The sequence below is a fragment of the Melospiza georgiana genome, chromosome 2 (genome assembly GCF_028018845.1).
Source record: "Melospiza georgiana isolate bMelGeo1 chromosome 2, bMelGeo1.pri, whole genome shotgun sequence".
Taxonomy (NCBI): domain Eukaryota; kingdom Metazoa; phylum Chordata; class Aves; order Passeriformes; family Passerellidae; genus Melospiza; species Melospiza georgiana.
The window spans coordinates 120072680-120096977 of record NC_080431.1 but is presented as its reverse complement, the minus strand read 5'-3'; the positions used below and the strand labels follow the sequence as shown (position 1 = coordinate 120096977).

General features: G+C 43.7%; 1 protein-coding gene across 2 annotated transcripts; it reads left to right on the top strand.

The window, feature by feature from the left end:
• Window positions 1–2655: 2655 nt before the first annotated feature.
• Window positions 2656–15656, top strand: IFNAR1 (interferon alpha and beta receptor subunit 1). Of its 2 annotated transcripts, none has more exons than XM_058044977.1 (10): window positions 2656–2691; window positions 6384–6568; window positions 7603–7760; window positions 9149–9296; window positions 10385–10499; window positions 11767–11966; window positions 12228–12382; window positions 13296–13449; window positions 14058–14212; window positions 15281–15656. In XM_058044977.1, the coding sequence occupies exons 2-10, from the start codon at window positions 6550–6552 to the stop codon at window positions 15509–15511; spliced, it is 1335 nt and encodes a 444-aa protein (XP_057900960.1). In that variant the 5' UTR covers window positions 2656–2691; window positions 6384–6549; the 3' UTR covers window positions 15512–15656. The 2 variants fall into 2 exon arrangements, with proteins under 2 accessions (XP_057900960.1, XP_057900961.1); XM_058044978.1 differs by lacking the exon at window positions 2656–2691 and adding an exon at window positions 2926–2932.
• The last annotated feature ends 8642 nt before the right edge of the window (window positions 15657–24298 follow it).

Genomic DNA, 24298 nt, shown 5'->3' with positions numbered 1-24298 from the left:
CAAGTGGACAAACAGGGATTAGTTTTAAGTGTCTGGCTTTAAATCATTAATAAAATAAGCCAGGAAGAAGTGTTGATATTTGGGGTTTTTTTTGCGTATCAAGTTTCTACCTAAATCACAAAATTTCCCTGCTGATTAAACGTCACTGAGTTTGCTCTTTCCTTCCTGCATAGCTGTTCATTGGGAAATTAGTGATTTGTGGAATTAATTTAGGGAAGCGAGCACAAAACTCATTGGAAATAGGGAAATACCTGAAAGGGTGGATCACATATTCCTGTCTGTTGGGAGAAACTGGATCAGTACTCCAGGAAACATTACAGTGCTGTTGAGCAGGAAAATGTGCAGGCAAAGAGAGGAAAGTTAAAATATCAGAAAAAACCACAAACTTCTGCCCATAAACTGCAAAGCAGTGTTTTGCTGGGTGTTTTTAGAAACCCCAAAAGTATCAGGGGACAGCAGTGCTGGTTAGAAGGAAAAGATTAGGTCATGTCTCATAAATTAGACCTCCATTAATTAATCTCAGACAGTTTATTGTGATTTTTTTACACTGCTTCAAGCAAGCTGAAACGTTTGGAATGAATACAAAAGAGAACAATAAAATTCCTTCAGGAAGCTGAAATTTGGCTTAAAAGGAAAACTTCAGGAATTGCTTCAGCCGTTCAGCTTTCTCTTGGTTGGGAGCTGTGTTGAAAATGACTTTCCTGGGGTATTTCCCAGCTGCACTAAACTCAGGCTGGGTTGAAACACAGAAAGTCTCTGCTCAGAACATGGATACAAACAGGATCTTCCTCCTTTTTGCCATCTGGCCCCCTGAGGTCTAACAGGGAGTTCTGGAAAGCCTCATGCTCTGTAAATTAAGGATTTGAAAAGATGGGATACACTAAATATTTGAATTCCTACCCAAGGCAAACAAAAGTACTCTGATCTTTGGAATGTAGTAGTGTTTTTATCAGTTGGAGTCTGTGGGGCCCTTGTTGTCACTAAGGGTTTTGGCTGAATTGTAGCCCTCTGTTGGATAAATATCTGGGGAAAATCTGGTTTTTCCTTTGTTTTCTTATTTTCTGAGCAAACGTCCTTTGGCATTCTCTGGGTTTGTCCTTCTCTGTCAGAAGAGCAACAAATTCCTGCCTTGAGGGAATAAATTCTGTGGTGGGAGCCACAAGGGTTTATTGAATTATTTGGCTTTCGTGTTTTTGTGCTTTCAGGAGTTATTTCCCAAAATCCTGTGGATCCCACTTAATTCTCCAAAAGGATTTTGCAGAATTCGGTCATTCTGCTTTTCCACACACGCCCTTTGTAGGCAGGACCTTGTGTAGAAAATAAATTTGGTTTGTAATGCAGAGCTGAATCCCAGCTGAACTGGGATTTCTGGGCTCTGGTTTGCTCCTCATACCATCAAATACCAGACTGATCCCAATCAGCAGTTTCAGATGTGGCTCAGAAATTGTGACCGTTGGGAAGTCATTAATAAATGGCTTCAGATAAGATAGAAACAGATAAAATAGAATGTCAAAGCTAAGAGGTGTATTTTAGTTTAGTTTTTAATTTGTTTTTAAAATTAATTTTAATTTTTATTAATTTTATTTCATTATATTTAAATTTGATTGTACTTTGTTTTAATTTTTATTATTACTAATTTTTTTATTTTAATATTTTATTGTTTTACTTTTTTATGTATTTTTTATTTTAATTTATTTTTATTGTTTTCTATTTTAATTCTATATCTATTTTATTTTTTGCTTTTTACTTTTTATTTTATTTATTTCATTTTCATTTTACTTTATTTTATTGTATTTATTTTAATCACTATTTTATTTATTTTTTGATTTTATGTTATTGTAATATTTTACTTCAATTTTATCTTAATATTTTATTTGCTTTTTACCTTAATATTTTATTTTAATTTTATCCTAATACTTTATTTGCTTTTTATCATAATGCTTAATTTTATTTTAACATTTTGTTCTAAATTTATCTTAATATTTTCTTTGCTTTTTCTTGTAATATTTAATCTTCATTGTATCCTAATAATTTATTTGCTTTTTATTCTATTTTGTTTTAACATTTTATTTTAATTTTACTGTAATATTTTAATTTCTTTTTATGGTAATATTTTATCTTAATTTTTATATTAATATTTTATTTGTTTTTTATTGTTTATTTGTTTGTTATTTACTTTAACATTTTATTTTCATTTTATCTTAATGTTTGCTTTTTATTGTAATGTTTTATCTTAATTTCATCCTAATATTTTATTTGCTTTTTATTGTAATATTTTATCTTAATTTCATCCTAATATTTTATTTTCTTTTTATTGTAATATTTTATTTTACCATTTTATTTTCATTTTATCTCTATATTTTCTTTTCTTCTGATTGTAACATTTGATTTCTGTGCTTGCTGGTTTCTCCTAGGCCAGAGCAGCCTGCCGAGCCCAGAGAACGTGCAGGTGCACGTGGTGAACACCAACTTCACCCTGAGCTGGGACTACAGGGGCAGTGAGCCCAGGGTGACATTCTGTGCCCAGTTCCAGTGGTGAGTGCCATCCCTGGAGCCAGCACTGGCACTGGGGTACAGGGGGAGAGAGCCTGGGGTGACATTCTGTGCCCAGTTCCAGTGGTGAGTGCCATCCCTGGCTCTGGGGTACAGGGGGAGAGAGCCCGGGGTGACATTCTGTGCCCAGTTCCAGTGGTGAGTGCCATCCCTGGAGCCATCCCTGGCACTGGGGTACAGGGGGAGTGACCTCAGGGTGACATTCTCTGCCCAGTTCCAGTGGTGAGTGCCATCCCTGAGAGCCATCCCTGGCACTGGGGTACCAGGAGAGTGACCCCAGGGTGACATTCTCTGCCCAGTTCCAGTGGTCAGTGCCATCCCTGGCACTGGGGTACAGGGGCACTGAGCCCAGAGTGACATTCCCAGCCCAGTTCCAGTGGTCAGTGCCATCCCTGCAGCCATCCCTGGCACTGGGGTACAGGGGCAGTGACCTCAGGGTGACATTCTCTGCCCAGTTTCAGTAATCAGTGCCACCCCTGCAGCCACCCCTGGCTGCTGCTGCTGCTGCTGCTGCTGCTGGCCCAGGTTTGTCTCACTGCTGGCAGGGTATTTATAAATCAGGTTATTTATCACACAGACCTTGCTGCTAATGCTGAACCACCAGCAGGGTTCTTGCAGGAGATCTGTTGGCACACTTGGAAGTGGCATTTAGGTTTATTTACAGAATCCCAGAATCACTGGGTTGGGAGAGACCTTCAAGACCATCATGTCCCACCTCAACTGAGCCCTGGCCCCCAGTGCCACATCCAGGCTTTGTTAAACACACCCAGGCATGGGGACTCCACCCCCTCCCCGGGCAGCCATTCCAGAACTTTCTCACCCTTGCTGCAAAAACCTTTTCCCTGCTCTCCACCCTGTGTTTCCCCTGGTGCAGCTCGAGGCTGTGTGCTCTGGGTGTGTCAGTGCTGCTGCAGACAGAGCCCAGCCCCAGGTGAGCACAGGCACCTTTCAGGAGCTGTGAGAGTGATGGGGGCAGCCCTGAGTCTCCTTTTCTGCAGGCCGAGCACCCCCAGCTCCCTCAGGGCTTCCTCACAGGGTTTGTGTTCCCTCTCCAGCCTCGTTGGCCCCTCTGGCTGCACTCAAGAGTCTCAATGCCCTTCCTAAATTTAGTCTGGTTTGTTTGGTTTCTGTAGCTGTGGCCACACACAGAGGATTTGAGGGAATTTTCAGTATAATTTTCAACTAATTTCTCAGAGTTCATTAACCCACATTTCTCAGCTGCAAGTTTAATGCCCAGACAAAACAGTTTAAGGTTTGTACTTAGATATTTCCTTGGTTTCCTTCAGTTGTTCCATGTCCCAGTTCTTTTGCACATATTAGCACAGGCATTTTGTGGCACTTTCCTACAAGTAAATACTGAAAAACATTTCTGAGATAAATTTGGTGAAATTCTGAGCAACCTGGGATCATGGAAGGTCCCAGGGGTAGAACAGGATGGGCTTTACGGTCCCTCCCAACCCAAACCATTCTGGGATTTTGGGTTTTAAATAAATAACTCTTATTTTCCAATATGTAGATAAGAAAAGCTGCTTTGAAAATAGATTTATTTTAAAGAATATCAGACTGTTCAGAAAGACAAGGTAGGAGTTGAGGATAAACAATTACTGTGCCTCCTTTTTTTTGGCCAGGACATTTTAAATGTCTCTATAAATCTCTTTTTTCACTGAGGTGTGGATGTGTGTTGATTAAAAAAGAGCTGCTGAAAAGCTGATTATTGCTGAGCTCCACTTTTCCCCTCTGTATTTTTTATTTTCCCTTTATTTCCATTCCTGGCTCATGTTATCATTAGTGGAGTTCTGCTGGTTTTATGCTCCTGTAACCACTTTTGTCAAGACTTTAAAATTCCTTCCCATCGATTATAAAATCTTTGCCAGGCTAGGAAATGTAATAATCCTGAGGATGTAATTCTGTGTTCTGCCAGTTGTAGGATAATTTATAAGGAGATAACACTGATTGCACTGCTGATAAAGCAGCATGAAAAGGAGTGATGTTTATTAAAGTTAAGAAGAAAATAAGAATAATTTCACTGGTTGTGGGTTGGATTTATCCCAGGCTCTTTATCCTGGGATGTTTTATAAATAACTATGTAGTTATTGTATTTTGTTATTATTGGCTTTTGTAAATTATCTTGATGGAGTACAGTTTGTAATCTCTTTTTAACTGCTTTTGATATAGTATAATTTGTCAGCCTTTTATAGTTAATACTATAATCCCTGTGTAGATTGTATATCTTAGTGTGATAAATATATATTATGGTTTAGGCTTTGCAAAATATTATGCACTGTGTATTATAACATTAACTTCTGCAGAAGTAATTGTAGTAGTGAAATAATAATAATAATAATGACAATAATAATAGTAATGAATATAACAACTTATTATTTTGTATTAATATATTAATAGTAATGATATTAAAATTAAAATTAAATTAATAAAATAATTATTGTAGTTGTGAAATAACTAATGCCTTTATTTTTGTAACTAACTGACAATAGTGAAATATCTATTCAATAATGAAATAGCTAATATTGATTGAAAGTACTTGTAAAACTGGCTAGAATTCTGTGTGATAAGAAAACATTGGAAGAACCAGGCAAATAGCACCAAAAGAGCAAATTAAAATCCACCACTGCTCCTTGGGCTAGCAGTAACTGTCAAACCACAGACCAGGGGCCTTGTGAGGAAATAAAATACAAAACTCTCAAAATCCTGTTTGTGAGGAAATAAAATACAAAATTCTCAAAATCCTATCTGTGAGGAAATAAAACACAAAATCCCATGTGCATTGTGCTCTGAGAGGATGAAATCATGGGTCAAACTAAGATAAAGAATTCCTGGAGCATGTGAACTCCAGGGAAGATTGAATATGTACAATTTTCATGGAAATGCATTTGAGCCGTGCCCTGAGCAGGTACCTGAGAGTTGTTGCAGTCAGTGTGTGCTTCTGGCAGGTGCCAGGCACCCCAGAGCTGGAACTGTCCCTGCCACCCCTTATTCAATTTGTCACCATCTGAAAGAGTGAGCCTTGTGTGTCACAGGCTGGTGATCTCAGGCTGATTGTCCTGGGGGTGTTGGTGATCCCAGGCTGTTGTTTATTCTGGGCTGTTTAACCCAGGCTGTTATTTCTCCTGGAGGTATTCTTTATCCCAGGCTGTTTGTCCTGGGGGTGTTGTTTATACTGGGCTGTTTTTTATTCCAGGGTGTTTCTCCTGGGGCTGTTGTTTATCCTGGGGCTGTTGTTTAATCTGGGCTGTTTCTCTCAGGGTATTGTTTATCCTGGGGCTGTTGTTTATCCTGGGCTGGTTTTTATTCCAGGGTGTTTCTCCTGAGGGTGTTGTTTATCCTGGGGCTGTTGTTTCTTCTGGAGTATTGTTTATCTGGGGTGTTTCTCCTGGGGTATTGTTTATTTGGGGTGTTTCTCCTGGGGCTGTTGTTTATCCTGGGGCTGTTGTTTAATCTGGGCTGTTTCTCTCAGGGTATTGTTTATCCTGGGGCTGTTGTTTCTCCTGCAGTATTGTTTATCTGGGGTGTTTCTCCTGGGGTATTGTTTATTTGAGGTGTTTGTCCTGGGGCTGTTGTTTATCCTGGGGATATTGTTTCTCCTGAGGTATTGTTTATCTGGGGTGTTTCTCCTGGGGCTGTTGTTTCTCCTGGGGTACTGTTTGTCTGAGATGTTTCTCCTGGGGTATTGTTTATCTGGGGTGTTTCTCCTGGGGCTGTTGTTTCTCCTGGGGTATTGTTTATCTGGGGTGTTTCTCCTGGGGCTGTTGTTTCTCCTGAGGGTGTTTCTCCTGGGGTATTGTTTATCTGGGATGTTCTCTGTCCCGCAGGCCGGAGCTGGAGCCCACGGGCTGGCAGGAGCTGCCAGGGTGCCAGGCTGTGGCTGGCACAAGCTGTGACTTCTCCTCAGCCATCTCAGAGTACTATGATGCCCACTACGTGCGTGTGAGGGCCCAGGCTGGGCCGCTGGTGTCCCCATGGTCCCAGGTGCTGGAGATGGTGCCAGAACAAGTCGGTACGGGCTCGGGGCTCTGGGGACACTGTGCACTCCAGGGAGAGCTCCGAGCCCCTGGCAGGGCCTGCAGGGGCTCCAGCAGAGCTGCAGAGGGACTGGGGACAAGGCCTGCAGGGACAGCACCCAGGGAATGGCTGCCAGTGCCAGAGGGCAGGGCTGGGTGGGATCCTGGCAATGAGGAATTGTTCCCTGGCAGGGTGGGCAGGCCCTGGCACAGGGTGCCCAGAGCAGCTGGGGCTGCCCCTGCATCCCTGGCAGTGCCCAAGGCCAGGCTGGACACTGGGGAGGTCCTTCCCAAGCCAAAGCAGTCAGGAATGAGGGATTGTGGAAAGCCACCTGTGGTTTCCACTGCTGGTAACAGCAGGACTGGGGGAGTTTCCCAACAGGAACATGAGATCAGGCATCTGCAGGTCATGGAATGCTGCAATTCTCTCTTTTCTGGAAAGGGAAGACTATTCCAGGTGGTGCTGGTTTCCTGACTGAATTTCCTGTCACTGTGTGTTTTCCCAGATTATTTATTGGAACAGTTCTTTTTGACAGTAGATTTTTGTAGAATCCCAGACTGGTCTGGGCTGGGAGAGCCCTTAAAACCCATCCCATCCCCTGCCATGGGCAGGGACACCTTCCATAGACCAGGTTGCTCCAAGAACCACATTTTTTGGAAGTTTGTGTCTTTTCAGCCGTTCCAGTGGTACTGAATCCTTTCTCTGAAGTTGGATTTATTGGACTGAGCTAAATCCCTTGCCTTGCAGGTTTTAGAATAATTTATTCTGATTTTTTGGAAAACATTTGCTGGTAATATTTCATTTTAACTGCTTTTAGAACCTGGTGATGGTAGTTGGTTGTTAGGTTAAATTTCTTTTGGAAACTGCCTGACTCAATGAAAACTTAAGATCCTGTATGTGATTATTCAAAAGAATTAAAAATAAGATAGCATAGGCAGGTATTTTAGGTTTATTATTTAAACCACTTTTGGGGTGTATTTTCTCAAAGTAGAGATGTTTAATGCTTCTTTTTTCTTTCCATATTTGCAGCTCAGATTGGTCCACCAGGACTGGAATTGCAGTCCACAAATGGAGTTGTAAAAGTTATGGTTTCTCCTCCAGAAGCAAATCAGAGGAAAAAAATGTGGATCAATGACCTGACTTTTAAATATAACCTGGTCTTCTGGGAAAACTCCTCCCATGCTCAGGTATGAGCACTTCATTTTGTTATTTAACGTTACCAGAACTGCCAGAGATGGACTTCAGTTCGTGCTCTGAAATGGAATTGTTTGCTTCTGTCACTGTGTAACTGCTCCAGTGTGTTTGAAAGTTGGGTGAGGTGGTTTTTTTCTTGGTGGGATGATTTTGTTCTTACCATAGGATTGTTTTATTGGGGTTGCCCTGATCCAGGGACTTTTTTTGAGGTGTTGCCATTGTGAGCTGGTTTCCAAGGCAGCATGTGTGTCCTGCAGAGCACCCAGAGCTCTCCTGTGAGGAGCAGGGGAGAAACTCTTCCTTTTTTATCTTTTTTAGAGAAGTGAGAGTCATCTAAATTAGGGCAGGAATCAAAGGGCAATCTGTGTTCTTTCAGGAGATCAGATCAAATTCACCACTTCAGAAAGGACCTGGAGGGGCTGGAAAGTTCCTGAGGGAGCTGGGAAGGGGCTGCAGAATCCCTGAGGAGCTGGAAGGGGCTGCAGAATCCCTGAGGAGCTGGAAGGGGCTGCAGAATCCCTGAGGAGCTGGAAGGGGCTGCAGAATCCCTGAGGAGCTGGAAGGGGCTGCAGAATCCCTGAGGAGCTGGAAGGGGCTGCAGAATCCCTGAGGAGCTGGAAGGGGCTGCAGAATCCCTGAGGGAGCTGGGAAGGGGCTGAGGCTGGAGCAAAGGAGGCTCAGGGGCCCTCGTGGCTCTGCACAAGTCCCTGCCAGGAGGGCACAGCCAGAGGGAAACACAGGAATGAGGAAAGGACAAGAGGGAATGGCCTCAAGGTGTACCAGGGGAGGTTCAGATCGAAATCAGAATACAATTTCCCTGGCAGAGTGGTCAGGCCTTGGGCTGAGCTGCCAGGGAGGTTTGGAGTGCCTGGAATTGTCCCAGAGCAGTCTGGATGTGGCCTTGGGGACAGGGATTGGGGTGATGCTGGTGGGGCTGGGGTGGCACTGGGTGGTCCTGGGGGGCTCCTCCCACCTCAGGGATTTTGGGATCACACCCCAAAGGAGCAAGAGGCCCAGCAGTACAATGGTGTGTGTTCAGTTGACAGCCAGAGGCAGAGGAGGGGGCAGTGTTTGGGTGCTCAGGGATGGGAATGTCCTGCTGCATTTTGGGGTGTCTGTGGGGTGAGCTCCTGGTCATTCCCAATCCCTCCCCACCCACTCCCATGGCAAAGGAGCCCAAAATGTTCCTGTCTGTCACTGGCTAAGCTGCAAACTTCCCTTTAGGATTTCTCCAGCTCAAACACCCTCCTACTTTCTCTGTTCCACATTTCTAGGTGGGGTATGACCCAAATGGGCTGAAACCTTGCAAAATGATCATTTAAAATGTTCCTGGGGAAGCAGGAAGTTCCCCTCAGAGGCTCTTTGTGTTTGTTCCTTCCAGCCCCAGAACAAAAGGATTTTCCCTGTGGACACCATTGATGACCTTGCCCCAGACAGCACCTATTGCTTCAAAGTCCAAGCAAATCTGCCCAGCGAGGGCAAGCGAGGCCTGTTCAGCCCCCCCAGCTGTGTGAAAACCACCCAGAAAGGTACCCAGGGCATCAGCTTACCTGCCAATGGTGGCTTCTGTTAAACAGTCAGGGGTTCTGAAGCAGCAGGGATAGGCAGAGAGGCCAAATTCCTCCTCAGTTTGGTATAAAAATTATATATATTGTATATATTTGCCCTTCTCAATCAACCTAAAATATGTCAAGGGTAGAGTTTTAGTAGTACAAGAATGTTTTTGCCATGAGGCAAACTTTGACATTAATTTGGAACAAAAACTTCTTTGTGTGCTTTGGAAAACTCTTCTTTTTAATCAGTGACTGAATCAGGAGGTAAAAAACCCCAAAGCCTCTGGGATACTTGGCACTCAATGAATGCACAGAAAGTTGACTTGAGCTTCAAAAATGCTGGTTTTATGTAATCCTTGGTGAATTGATTGTTACAGCAGCTGAGGAAAGGCTTTGAGGGGGCACTTTGCCACCTTGTTATGTAAAATTAAATTCTTCTCTGTGCAGTTGCTTTTAGATGTTTATTTAAGGAAAAAAATAACTGCAGAAAGTCAAATATTAGATTGGACAGGGGTGGTACATCATAATGAGTTGATGGTACATCAAAATGTAAGTAATTGATGGCAAATGAAAATTATTTTATACACAAAACCATTAATTAATACACACCTGTGTATTTTAAAAATGTTAAAAGAATACATATGTATTTTTAAAATAATACATGTGTATCTTAATAAAATATTACAATAACTGATACATGCAAGCTTTTATTATTTTAATAAAATATTAAGTAATTGTCACGTTCATATTTTAATAAAATATTAAAACAAAAAAATCAAAATGTACAATAAATACAGATGTGTATTTTTTACATTTTTCTCCTCATATTATTTCCAAACCAGTTTATTTCTGCTCCTCTCAATATTTGTATACTTTAATTTTTTTCTGAATTGATTTTAACTGATTTTTTTAAAATTAAATGCTTGATGGGATTCTTTGCATATCACACCCTGTGACTTGCAATCTGTATAGTGAATAATCTTTATGTTTTCATTATTGACATGAGAGATGCCCATTCCCATGAAGTTTTTTGGTAACTTTGGGTTTCCTTTTCCCCTGAGCAGTGAACGACCTCCTGTGTGCCACCAACCTGAGTGTCCTGGCTCTGAACATGGAATTCCACCTGCTCTGGAGCAGCCAGGAAAGTCAGGATGTGACCTACAACGTGCAGTACCTGCTGTGAGTTCAGCCATCCCACCCTGCCAATCTGAAATCCCATTTCTGGTGTTCCCCAGGGGTTAAAATGAAATATTTGGTGGCTTTATGTGTTAATGGGAACATGGATGGCTCACTGCTGTTTAAAGAATTCCTGAGCCTGGGATTTCAGGGACTGGGCTGCTTTTGGGGGTGTTAAACTCCTCTCCTGAATGCTGAGGGACATTTTAAAGCTGGGAAGCTTGAATTGCTTAGTGGCTTTTTGAATGTGGAGAAATTAGATGGGTAGAAGTGAGCAAAAATACAGCTCACTGCTGTTGAAAGAATTCCATGTAACACCTGAGCCTGGGATTTCAGGGACTGGGCTGCTTTTGGGATGTTAAACTGCTGATGGAAGGGACTCCTGAATGCTGAGGGACATTTTTAAAGCTGGGAAGCTTGAATTGCTTAGTGCCTTTTTGAGTGTGGAGAAATTAGATGTGGAGAAATTAGATGAGTAGAAGTGAGCAAAAATACAGGTGGTGGAGGTTTCAGTTGTCAGCAGCTTGGGTTTCTTCTGGGCAGACCCAAATAGGGGAGAAAACACAAGGTAGCATGTTGTGTCCCATAAAAAAAAAAGTGTTCCATAAAAGAAAATGGTGTGTCCCATATAGAATTGTTGTGTCACATAAAAAACCCATCAGGTCATATAAAAACCCCCTTATGTAACATGAAATAACCCTTGTATCACATCAAACCCCATCCTATCATACACAAAGCCGCTGTATCACATGAAGAAAATCAGATAAAAATCGTGTTGCATCAAAAAACAAGGAATGCCATAAAACCCCCATCATATCCCATAAAATGTCATCGAATCACACCCAAAAAATCCCAGTAGGAAGCAGCTCTATAAACCTGTATCTCAATCTCCAGCTGCTGCATAAATATTGTGGCCAGCACCTAAGAGAAGAGGAGGGACCCCTGGCATTCCTTGGGAGTTCCTTGTGATGGCAGAAATCAATGGACTGCACAGAGCTACGTGAGAACTTCTCCTTTGGATTTTCAGAAACTGCCCACCCCACATTTCATCCCCCTGCTGAGCCTTGCTTAAAGCCCTGATTTGTATTCCCTGGCCCTTTTATCTTCATTCTTCCACTCAGGAATGTCTCAGATTAAAATGCTGATTTTTTTTTTTTTAATTACTAGAGGCCTTTTTGCCCCAAACTGAGCCAAGTGCGGCACAAACAAATACGATTTTTTGGAGGAGTTCAGGGAGCTGACATGAGAACTCTTGAATTCTCTGTTGCAGTGGCTTCTTGAAGGATCTCAATGATGATTACTCAGACAAGTGGCTCAGTGTCCCTGGGTGTGAGAGCATCACCAGCTCCTGCTGCAACTTCTCCTCCATCATCACCAGCACTGGCTTTTATCACCTGCGGGTGCAGGCCAGGGAGGGACACAACAAATCCTGCTTCTCCAGGGAAGTCAAGGTGGATCCTCTGAAAACAAGTAAGGAAATGCTTTCCTGAAGTGCTCCTTGCTCAGCAAACCCCTGCCAAATGTCTCTGTGAGCTGACAGGAGGGGGGTTTCACAGGAACATAGTGAAATTAATTCAAATGTTTCTCAGGATTTGATACTCTGAATAAAACTATGAAATTATACTTCTAACTCTGTTTCTTCAAAATTATAATGGATTTCACTGACAGAATTTGATATTTTTAGTTGTATTTTTTCAGTTGGACTTCAGTTATTTCTTTTATTGTTTTCAGATGGAATTGGCCCTCCTGGTGTAAGGCTGGACCTCAGTGACACTTTGCTCCACATCCTTATTTCTCCTCCAGGAGGAGATAAGGATGAATTCATGAGGGACCATTATGACTTGTCCTACAGGATCCTCTACTGGAAGAATTCCTCAGATACGAAGGTGTGAACAAATTACAAACAATAGAAAATTGGTTCTGACTTAAATCCTGGAGCTCCTTTCCAAAATAGGCACATTTGTGGTAGATCAGTCTTTAAAAAGTCAGTTTATTGGGCTTTTAAATGAAATATTCTATTGATTCTGACTTAAATATGAAAAAATGAAATATTCTATTGATTCTGACTTAAATCCTGGAGCTCCTTTCCAAAATAGGCACATTTGTGGTAGATGAGTCTTTAAAAAATCAGTTTACTGGGTTTTGTAATGAAAGATTCTCTCAAAAACCTGATCACTGTGACTTTTATCACCCAGTGGTTGAGATTTTTATCTAACTCTTTTAGAAACCTGATCACCGTGATTTTTATCTCCCAGTGATGGTGTAAAATCTCCATTTCCATGGATGTGGCTGTGAGCAATGGGATGGAAAAAGCTCCTGGAACACTGAAGTCCTGCATCCTTTTAACTCACATTTTAATGGATCTTTCCATGTTCTTTAAATGCTTCTTAGGGTAAAATATTTCACAGAAATTGGTAAAAGGGGGCAGAAGAGAAGGAAGCAAACTGCAGCAGGAAGGAGTTTCCTGGGAATCGGGACATTTCAGATTAATGGGGGAAGCACTTGGTTCTTGCCCAGGAGGTGTTTGCCGAGTTTTGCTGAGGACCTAAGGGGTGGTTTATGTATTTTACTGAATCTGGGTGCCCAGGGAGGTGGTGGAGTTCCTGGAGATGTTCCAGAGGCACCTGGAAGTGGGACTGCATGAGCTGGCAAGTCTCTCCGGCAGATTCTGGGGTTGCAGCAATGTCTGGCGTTTCACAGAATGCCTTCTCCACCAGAAGCTGCAGCTCTCAGCTGTTTGAGGCTCCTGTGCTGCCCATGGGCTCTGATCCCCCCCTTTTGCCTGCTTTGCTTTTCCAGGAGGAGGTGAAGCAGAAGGAGGTGAGGCAGACCATAGCCACGGTGCCCGACGTGTCCCCCTCCTCGCTGTACTGCGTGCAGGTGCAGGCCTTCTCTGAGCCCTACAACAAGAGCAGTGCCTACAGCCAGCAGCAATGCATCCTCACCCCTGCAGGTGGGCACAGCCCTGCAGAAATGCACCCACGCCCTCTGAGCTGCAATTGTCACCCCTTCCCTGGGAGCTCCGCGCTCCTGCCAGCACCTGGCTGGGCACAGAGCTTCACTTCCCAGCCCCACAGCTTGGGGGGGAGCAAGGAATCACTAAATTCCACATTTTCAGGGGTATTTTAGCCTCAAAACTTAGTCCTTCTGGGAATGAACCTCCTGTGCTGATTTATCTGAGGAGATAAATCAGATTTGTGGGGGCTGGAAGCTCATCTTGGTGCCCAGGGAGAGTGGGGGGATTGCACTCACTCAGAACACAAGGACAAATCATGGTGAAGGTAATTGGCCATATAAAATTTTATAAACACTATGAAAATTTCTTGGTGATCCTGATTTTCTATTGGAAAATATTTTGTGTCTTCTTCGAGCAGAATTGTCTCAGGCACTGGCACAGCATCACTTCTCCCTGGTGCCCATGGCTGTGGAAGTGTTGTGGAATGTTTCCATGATGTGGAAATGTTGAATTATTTGATAAATTCTGCAGCACATTTGGAGCTGTGCTTTAATTTCTGCTGGTTTTGAGTGCTTTGACTGAATGGTTTTTATTCCCAATTTTAGGTTCACCTTTAGCTCTGATCATTGCTGGGATTTTCCTGGGTGCCCTGCTGGTTGTCCTGCTGGTGGCTGCTCCTCTTGTTTTTGTGTTCTACCAAGCCTACAGCAAAATCAAATACGTGTTCTTCCCCTCCTGCCAGCCCCCCCTGAACATCGAGGTGAGCTCTGACTTCTCACAGCTTCTTTGGAGGAAAATGAACTTTAAATATCATGGAAAAATGATGTTTATGTGTTATGGGTCAGCCAGGGTTCATTTCAGAGGCTTTATCAGAGGTCTCCAGAGCATTGTCAAGTCTCCACCTGGCACAGGTGCTGCTTAGCAGGGATCCTGCTCTGGAATGAGAAGGGCAATGCTCAGGTGTGCCCTGAAACCTCTGTACCTGGATCTTCTTTTCATTCTTGTGTGGCCTCCTCAGGCTCTAATCCATGAAATGTTTGAAATGCTGCAATTCTGTGGTGATTGATAACTGAGAGCAGGAAAAGGGCTGAGGTGGAATGTTGGAGTCGCCCCTCAGTGATGGATTCAGTGAGTGCAGCTGGGAGGTGGGACTGGCATCTGTGCCAGGGACAGGGACAGGAGCAGAGGGATGGCCTCAGGCTGGGCCAGGGCAGGCTCAGCTGGGACAGCAGCAGCAATTTGCCCATGGAAAGGGAGCTCAGGCCTTGGCAGGGGCTGCCCAGGGAGCTTTGCAGTGCCCATCCCTGCAGGTGTGCCCTGGAGGTGGCACTGAGTGCTCTGGGCTGGGGACAAGGTGCCCATGGGGCACAGCTGGTGCTGCATGGGCTGGCAGGGCTGTGCCAGCCCCAGGGATTTGTGGGTTCTGGGATCTAAAACTTCATCCTGAATCTGAGCTGGTCACCCTAGGGAAACAAGGAGTGTGTTAGGGGTGGGAAACCACACATTGTGCTCAACTTGAGCATGGAACCCAGGCTGGTTTGGGTTGGAGGGACCCCAAATCCCACCCAGTGCCACCCCTGCCATGGCAGGGACAGCTCCCACTGTCCCCAGTGTCCAGCCTGGCCTTGGGCACTGCCAGGGATGCAGGGGCAGCCCCAGCTGCTCTGGGCACCCTGTGCCAGGGCCTGCCCACCCTCACAGTAAAGAATCTGATCAATCCCATTTGTGTGACTGCGGTGTTTAGCAGAATTAGTATTTAATTATTTAAAGCAGTATCTAATTATTATTTATGGATGTTCATCTCTTCCCCCTGCCCTTCTGTCCCCAGGGGTTTGGAGGGCAGCCCTTGAGCAGCCCCTACCTGTCAGCTGCAGCAGAGGAGGCCGTGGAGCACTGCTGTGTGATTGAGTCCATGGTCACAGAGGAGGGAACTCACATCGTGTTCTCAGACTACAAACATTCCACCCACAGCAGCCGCGACTCGGGCAATTACTCCAACGACAGCAACACTTCTGGGAGCAAGGGATCCAGAGAAACACTGGAGAGGGAAATCATGTAACTGTGGGAAATCACAACTCCTGGATGGGATTGTCAATTCACAGACACTTCAAACCTCTTTGTGATGGAAGGCGCAGCCTGAGGGACACTGTGACCTTTGGGGTGCTGAGGGGGACACTGTGACCTTTGGGGTCCTCAGGGGTTCACTGTGACCTTTGGGATCCTATGGGGGACACTGTGACCTCTGGGGTGCTGAGGGGATCACTGTGACCTTTGGGATCCTGTGGGGGTCACTGTGACCTTTGGGGTCCTCAGAGGGGACACTGTGACCTTTGGGATCTTCAGGTGGGACACTGTGACCTTTGGGATCCTCAGAGGGCACTGTGACCTTTGGGACCCTCAGAGGGGACACTGTGACCTTTGGGATCCTATGGGGACACTGTGACCTTTGGGATCCTGTGGGGATCACTGTGACCTTTGGGATCCTCAGAGGACACTGTGATCTTTGGGATCCTATGGGGATCACTGTGACCTTTGGGATCCTCAGGGGGACACTGTGACCTTTGGGGTGCTGAGGGGATCACTGTGACCTTTGGGATCCTCAGAGGACACTGTGATCTTTGGGATCCTATGGGGATCACTGTGACCTTTGGGATCCTCAGAGGACACTGTGACCTTTGGGATCCTATGGGGATCACTGTGACCTTTGGGATCCTCAGGGGGACACTGTGACCTTTGGGATCCTGTGGGGATCACTGTGACCTTTGGGATCCTATAGGGATCACTGTGACCTTTGGGATCCTCAGAGGGGACGCTGTGACCTTTGGGGTCCTCAGGGGGGGCACTGTGACCTTTGGGATCCTCAGGGGGGTCACTGTGACCTTTGGGATCCTATGGGGATCACTGTGACCTTTGGGATCCTATGGGGATGCTGTGACCTTTGGGATCCTATGGGGATCACTGTGACCTTTGGGGTTGCTGGGTTTGGGTTCCCAGAGCTGCCCTTGCTGGGGGAGCTCCTCAGGCCTGGCTGGGAATGGCCCCAGTGTCCCCACCCCAGCCAGGGCTGTCCCCCTGCACCAGGAGCAGCTTTGAGCTCTTCTCTACTTGAAGCTGTGAGCTGGGCACCCCTGCCTGCTCCAGCAGAGTTCTGTGTGGGGTCACTCCCACAGCGTTTACACAGCCAGAGGAACCCATGCTGGACACAATCCTGTGGCATTGCCACTGCCAGCCCCTGCTTGGCCAGCAGGTCCTGAGCTACAGGTGCCAAGGGAGCAAAAGGAGCAGCAGTGAGGAGCCTGGGGTTCCTCAGGAGGTTCCTCATGGGGTTCCTCACAGGGTTCCTCACAGGATTCCTCAGGAGGTTCCTCATGGGGTTCCTCACAGGGTTCCTCAGGAGGTTCCTCACAGGATTCTTCAGGAGGTTCCTCATGGGGTTCCTCACAGGGTTCCTCAGGAGGTTCCTCAGGGGGTTCATCACGGGGTTCCTCAGGAGGTTCCTCATGGGGTTCCTCACAGGGTTCCTCAGGAGGTTCCTCACAGGGTTCCTCAGGAGGTTCCTCAGGAGGTTCCTCATGGGGTTCCTCACAGGGTTCCTCAGGAGGTTCCTCACGGGGTTCCTCACAGGGTTCCTCAGGAGGTTCCTCAGGAGGTTCCTCATGGGGTTCCTCACAGGGTTCCTCATGGATGTGTCTGGGAATGTTCCCAGTGCTTGTTCCATGTCTCACTGCCCATCCCTGGCAGTGCCCAAGGCCAGGCTGCACCCTGGGGCTGGGAGCAGCCTGGCACAGTGGGAGGGGTCCCTGCCATGGCAGGGGTGGGTTGGGATGAGCTTTGAGGTCTCTCCAAGCTCATTCTGGAGTTAGCAGGACCTGGTGGAATTTAGGAGATGCCTTTAGCAGAGGGCTGAGCTTGGCACTCAGAGCTTTCCCTGTTTTGCCAACAGACTTTTCCTTGGACAATCAGGATGTGCTGCAGTAGCATTTCAGTTTTCATATCCCGTGTTTGCCATGCTGACTCCACTGTCTTCCAGAGCTATTTTTTTTTAAGTCTCTTATTTTTTTATGAAGAAACTGCTTTGGGGTCAGCTGTGTTTGAGCATCCCATGGACTGCTGTTGTTTGTTCTCTCTAGGAACTCTTGGTGTTTATATATCTTTTTTTTTTTAATTTTGAAGATACTACCTAATTTTATAAATTTCCTATCTCTGTGTTCATTGAAGAACATAATAAATTTTGCACATTTGCTTCTTACCCCTCTGTTGGTTCTGTGTGTTTTTGTTGTAGTGACAGGGAAGCTGTGGATGCTTGGGAAGTTCCCATGAGGAGCTGTCCTTCCTGAAAAACCCAATGTGAAGGGTAGAATGGAATATCCCATATAAATTATATAGAAATGGAATTAATTGCATGATTTGCACAAAATTTAATTCATGGGAGGGATTTCACTGCCAGATTTTAACCAAAGCACCCAGTGAATATTCCTGAAAGAGGCAGGAAAATTCACAGGCAGCCCCATTTTCCTCCGGAGTGCAGAACCAAATGGATCATAATGAATGGATATTTATTGTTATTATTATTGTATTTTGTGCTCCAAGTGTGCTTACAGAAAACCTTGTACCAGCTCTTTCCAGTGGGGCCAGAAGCAGCAAAACCAGGACAGTGGGGTGGAAAAACTCCTTGATTCAGTGGGTATGTAAATATCTAAAATGAATATATAATAATAGTAGTAGTAGAAATTTAGTTTATTTACTTGTTTGTTTGTTTGTTTCTTTTAGTATCAAATATTTAAACTGAAAAATTAGGTTCCTAAATGCCCAAGTCAGCCTCATTCTGATTTTTCAGATGTATCCAGAAATACTGAGAAAAGGACTTGACCAGAATTTTACAGGTCACAGGACTCTTCATCTTGGAGCATAAAGGAAGTGTAATTAAATGGATTTGTTCAGTTCCAAGGTATTTCTGAGGAGTGTGGCCCTTGGGGTGGGTTCCTTCTCCTTGTTCAGGATATTCCCAACAAGATGAGCTTGGAGGTGAACAATTATATAATTCTGTGATTCTCTTCACTGAATTCATGCTGGTAGTGTTGGAATCCTGGCAAATGCCCTGGGGAAAGCTGGATTGCTCTGTGTGGTGTTGGGATAGCAGGGAAATGCCTCAAACTGGGTGTTAGTGAAACCAGAACCACTTAAACCATGTTGATTTTGTGGCATAAATTCAATATCAGCTCCCAGTGGGGAGGGTGATGGAGCAAAAATTTGTGTCCTGGGATTGAGCTGAGAGAAACAAGGCTCACTCATTAAAAGTTTTAACGTTCAATAAGGGATAAAATGGACTTTTGCAGCACTGTGAGCTTGGCAGAGGCACATCAGTTAGTTTAAAATAATTTCCTTACACAGTTTTTCATTGCATTGGTGAAATGCACGTTCATGAAGATTATGCATATTCAAACATTCCTGTGAGTTTACACATTCTGGTTCAACTATTGACCCATCTTCCCAAAGTCCTGCAGGTGAAATTTATCTGTCTTCTGTTCCCACAAGGCCCCTGTTGTGTGGTTTGACAGTTCTTGATAACCAAAGGCCAGTGGTAAATCCTTCCTTGCATTCTTGTTTATTTTCTTTTCAATGTTATCTTATACAGACAAGATTCTCCACAAGTCCATGAAATCCACATTAGCTGAATCCACATTAGCTGCTTCTCAAATTATCTGAGTTACTCTCACTGTTGGCAGTGAGTTACACCAATAAAAGCATTTCACATCACAATGCACAACACATAGTCTCTATCTGAATATTTTGCCTAAATGTGGAGTTTTCTGTTTGTTTTTTTTTTTTTTGTTAGGGTTGGGATTAAATGTATGAGATGGTATTTTAGTTTGGATTTAGATATTTATTAGTTTTATCTATATTAGAGTTTTATAAACTGTGAGTTTTATAGTATTTTATTTTAATAAACTAAAAATGGAGTTGTATCTCTATAAGAGTTTAAGGATAAACTGTCTAATTAAGAAATGACACTTAAATTATTTTGAACTTTTAACTACCTACTTGTGGTCCACAATGTGGACTTATTTATTTAATTATTTTAAATTTTTATTAATTAACATTTTATTTAATTATTTTATTATTTTATTTAATCGTATTTCTTTTTTTATTTCATTAAATACCACCCAAACCCATGGAGAAGAACGTGAAGAAGGACAAGTCTCTGCTCTAAAACTTCTATCTTATTTTATTCTAAAACTTTAAACTCTAAGTTTTCTAATATGTGGTATTACACACTTCTGTTTAAACTACACACCTATAATCTTCATTCTGACATTAAATTTTGGAAGCTTTCTCCATGGCCTCAGGTGAAATGTGGTGGTCAGTGCCTGTCAGCACAGAAAATCTGAAATTCTTAGAATCCAGGGTTCCAATATCTAAGCTATAATGTGTGTTTGTCACACTAAAATAGAGAAGCTACACATTATTATATATATGAATATATTTATAGATATTAATTATATATGTTATTATAATTATTATAAATATTAAAGCAGTTCAAAGCGATCACAAACTGTACCGTATCAAAACCGTTGTTATATTATAATTCATATATAAATAATATAATTATTATTATAAATAAGAAATTGCAAAGGCCAATACATGACAGAGGAAGCCAACAGCTCCAGAGCTATTTAGAATGGGCTGAGGGACTCCAGCAGATTTTCCATGGTTGGTCCCAGGGCTGGGACTTTGCCATGACTTCTGCCTTGGCAATGGATCCTGGCATTGGCCTGAATTATTGTTAGGGTTTATTTATTTAGAGTTTATTTATCTGTTATTAGGATTTATTTATAATTGGTTAGGGTTTTATTTATTTATTATTAGGTTTTGTTTATTTATTTATGATGTATTAGGTTTTATTTATTGGTTTTTTATGTATTTATAATTGATTAGGCTTGATTTATGTATTATTAGGATTTATTTATTTAATTGTAATTGATTAGGTGTTATTTATTATTTGGGGGTTATTTGTTTATTTTTAATTGATTAGGTTTTATTTATTTATTATTAGGTTTTATTGTTTATTTTTTATAATTGATTAGGACTTGCTTACTTATTAGAATTTATTGATTTATAACTTATTAGGGTTTCTTTATTTATTATTAGGCTTTACTTATTTAGAATGGATTTTGTTTCATTTTTTATTAAGTTTTATTTAGAATTGATTAGCGTTTGTTTATTTCTTTATTAGGTTTTATTTGCTTATATTTGGTTAGGTTCCATTTATTTCTTTATTATTAGGATTTAGTTATTTGGAATCAATTAGGTTTTATTTATTGTTAGTTTCAAAAATTTGTTTCTTTAGAATTGATTGGGGTTTGTTTATTTATTATTATGGGGGTTTTGTTTATACTTGGTTAGGTTTTATTTCTTTATTATAAGGTTTCATTTGTTTATTTAGAATTGATTAGGTTTTGTTTTATATATTATTAATTTTATTTATTTAGAATCGAGTAGGTTTTATTTCTCTTTTATTACAGTTTTTTATTCAGAGCCATATTGTTGATGGGGAATTCCAGGTAAGAAATAGATGAATGAATAGATAAATAGAAAAATAATAAACAAATAGTTAAATAATAGATAAATACAATATTATTAGAGAGCTCAGTGAGTGGTGAATCCACATGGGATTTGGGTGGCTGTTTTTCCAGTGGTGTTGAACCATCCCAGCACCACAGTAAGTGCAAAATTCCTGTAATTGGTGGTTAGACCTCAATAAAATCAACACATGATGTGCTTAACGTGGCAGAGAACCAAGGAAACTGGGGCTGGACCGTGATTTTTTAATGGGGACTCTTGGAAAAGCATTTTAAACATTTACTTTTTATAAAAAAATAGTTTTTAATTTAAAAAAAATTAGTTAAATTGTTATTGTTATCAGTTTTCTCTTTCCTGCAGTTCGTGGCAGAAGTCCCAGAAATCCCATCATGAGCCCCAAATCCAGCCCTGCTGCCTTGGGGATGCCTCTTCCCTGAGGCAGCAAAACCAAAACATTTCCCACACAAAAAGGTGGCAGTGGCAGCTCTGCTTGGCTTTGGGAGCTTTGTTTCCCTTCCCTCGAGGGTGGATCCATCTCCAGCCAGGTATTTTTGGGAAAGGTGAGGGAGTTCCAGGCAGGTACCCGAGGCTTTGAGCTCCATTTGGTAAGAGCAAATTAAAAATCTGACCCAATTAAAGTGCCTGAAAAGTGATTCCACTGCATTCCCTGGAGCCAAAACACGCCCAGGAAATCTCCTGCCTGGAAAGCTACACAGTCTGAGGCACCTTGGCACTCTGGGGGCACTTTGGGGACACATTTAGAGTCCCTTTTAGCTCAGATCATATATACTATATACTACACTATATACTATATATAGATATTATTTATATTATATTGTGTTATACACTACATATTTATAGTATTTGTATTATGTGTACACATAAATATATTATTAATACACGTACAGCATTGAGGCTGTGAATGTATAAATGGGATATAGTCCCAACTGCCCTTCCCACAGCCAGGGCTGGCACATCCCTGCAGTGCTGGCTTGGCTCTTTCCCCTGGAAAATCTCTTCTTTCCCCTAAAAAATCTCTTCTTTCCTCTTGAAATTCTCTTCTTTCCCCTAAAAATCTCTTCTTTCCTCTTGAAAATCTCTTCTTTCCTCTTGAAAATCTCTTCTTTCCCCTAAAAAATCTCTTTTTTTCCCCCTAGAAAATTTCATCTTTCCCCTAGAAAATCTTTTCTTTGCCCTAGAAAATCTCTTCTTTCTCCTAAAAAATTCTCTTCTTTCGCCTGGAAAAGCTCTTCCTTCCCCTGCCTGCCTCCCCCACTATGTCTGGACTTGTTTATAAAAGCAGGAGTGTTCACCTCCTCTCACTTCTGCTGAATTCCTTCACTGAGTCACAGTGAATTTCTTTTCACTCTTTCCCAGCAAAATGTCCTTTTTTGGGTGTTGGGGTTTTCACAGGGCCCTTGGTGGCCCCTTCCCTTCCCTTCCCTTCCCTTCCCTTCCCTTCCCTTCCCTTCCCTTCCCTTCCCTTCCCTTCCCTTCCCTTCCCTTCCCTTCCCTTCCCTTCCCTTCCCTTCCCTTCCCTTCCCTTCCCTTCCCTTCCCTTCCCTTCCCTTCCCTTCCCTTCCCTTCCCTTCCCTTCCCTTCCCTTCCCTTCCCTTCCCTTCCCTTCCCTTCCCTTCCCTTCCCTTCCCTTCCCTTCCCTTCCCTTCCCTTCCCTTCCCTTCCCTTCCCTTCCCTTCCCTTCCCTTCCCTTCCCTTCCCTTCCCTTCCCACAGGGGAGTTGCAGATCAAAGATTGGAAATTTTTCCAGGGTTTATTCAGGAACACCCACAGATATTCCCAGGGGGGTTTAACCTCATTTCTGTCCCCTGGCTGAGTTTGGTGGCTCCTTTTTGTGAGCTTTGTTCCCAGCCCAGCCTCAGTGTGGGTGCTCAAAGCAGGGCTGGTGCTGCCCTGGCAGTTCCTCCATGGGTCAGGATTTCCTGCAGCTCCCTTGGTTTATCAGTGGAATCCCAAGGATTGGATCTGTTCCCCAGGGGAACACCTGATGTACCTGTGTGATCCCAAGGATTGGATCTGTTCCCCAAGGATTGGATCTGTTCCCCAGGGGAACACCTGATGCACCCTGTGTGATCCCAAGGATTGGATCTGTTCCCCAGGGGAACACCTGATGTACCTGTGTGATCCCAAGGATTGGATCTGTTCCCCAAGGATTGGATCTGTTCCCCAAGGGAACACCTGATGGGGGCTGTGTGATCCCAAGGATTGGATCTGTTCCCCAAGGGAACACCTGATGGAGGCTGTGTGATCCCAAGGACTGGATCTGTTCCCCAAGGGAACACCTGATGCACCTGTGTGATCCCAAGGATTGGATCTGTTCCCCAAGGGAACACCTGATGCACCTGTGTGATCCCAAGGATTGGATCTGTTCCCCAAGGGAACACCTGATGTACCTGTGTGATCCCAAGGATTGGATCTGTTCCCCAAGGGAACACCTGATGTACCCTGTGTGATCCCAAGGATTGGATCTGCTCCCCAAGGATTGGATCTGTTCCCCAGGGAACACCTGATGCACCCTGTGTGATCCCAAGGATTGGATCTGTTCCCCAAGGGAACACCTGATGTACCTGTGTGATCCCAAGGATTGGATCTGTTCTGCAGCTGATGTACCTGTGTGATCCCAAGGATTGGATCTGTTCTGCAGCTGATGAAGTTTCTGGCAGCTGCTGGCCTGGGCTGTTCTGGAAGGGCTGGGACAGTGGCACCTCAGCTCTGCCAGGGCCCTCCAACCAGGCACTTACACAAACCCCACATTTTTTATTGGTTTTTTAAACAATTCATATCAAACCCAGGGAAAAAATCAAATAACCCCATTTTTTAGTACAGAAGAATGGGTTCCCACTGACATTCAGTGGGAGATGAGGAGGAAATCCTTCCCTGGCAGGGTGGGCAGGCCCTGGCACAGGGTGCCCAGAGCAGCTGGGGCTGCCCCTGCACCCCTGGCAGAGCCCAAGGCCAGGCTGGACACTGGGGACAGTGGGAGGTGTCCCTGCCGTGGCAGGGGTGGCACTGGGTGGGATTTGGGGTCGCTCCCAACCCAAACCAGTCTGGCATTCTGGGATTTCCCCTACATGTCGCCATTTGAGGAACTGACTTTCCTGTGCCACTGTGATATTTTTGTTCCTGCAGCTCTTTGCCACTCAGTGTCATGCCCAGACAGCCAGAACCCAGGATGAGTTTCATCCCCAGGACAAGCCTGTTCTCAGAAGGGCTGACCAGGCTGACAAGCCCATTCCTGGCAGACTGG

Coding starts and splice junctions, on each gene's coding strand:
- IFNAR1 (XM_058044977.1), top strand. Junction 11,967..12,227: donor GGTGGATCCTCTGAAAACAA/GTAAGGAAATGC, acceptor TATTGTTTTCAG/ATGGAATTGGCCCTCCTGGT. Junction 12,383..13,295: donor AGAATTCCTCAGATACGAAG/GTGTGAACAAAT, acceptor TTGCTTTTCCAG/GAGGAGGTGAAGCAGAAGGA.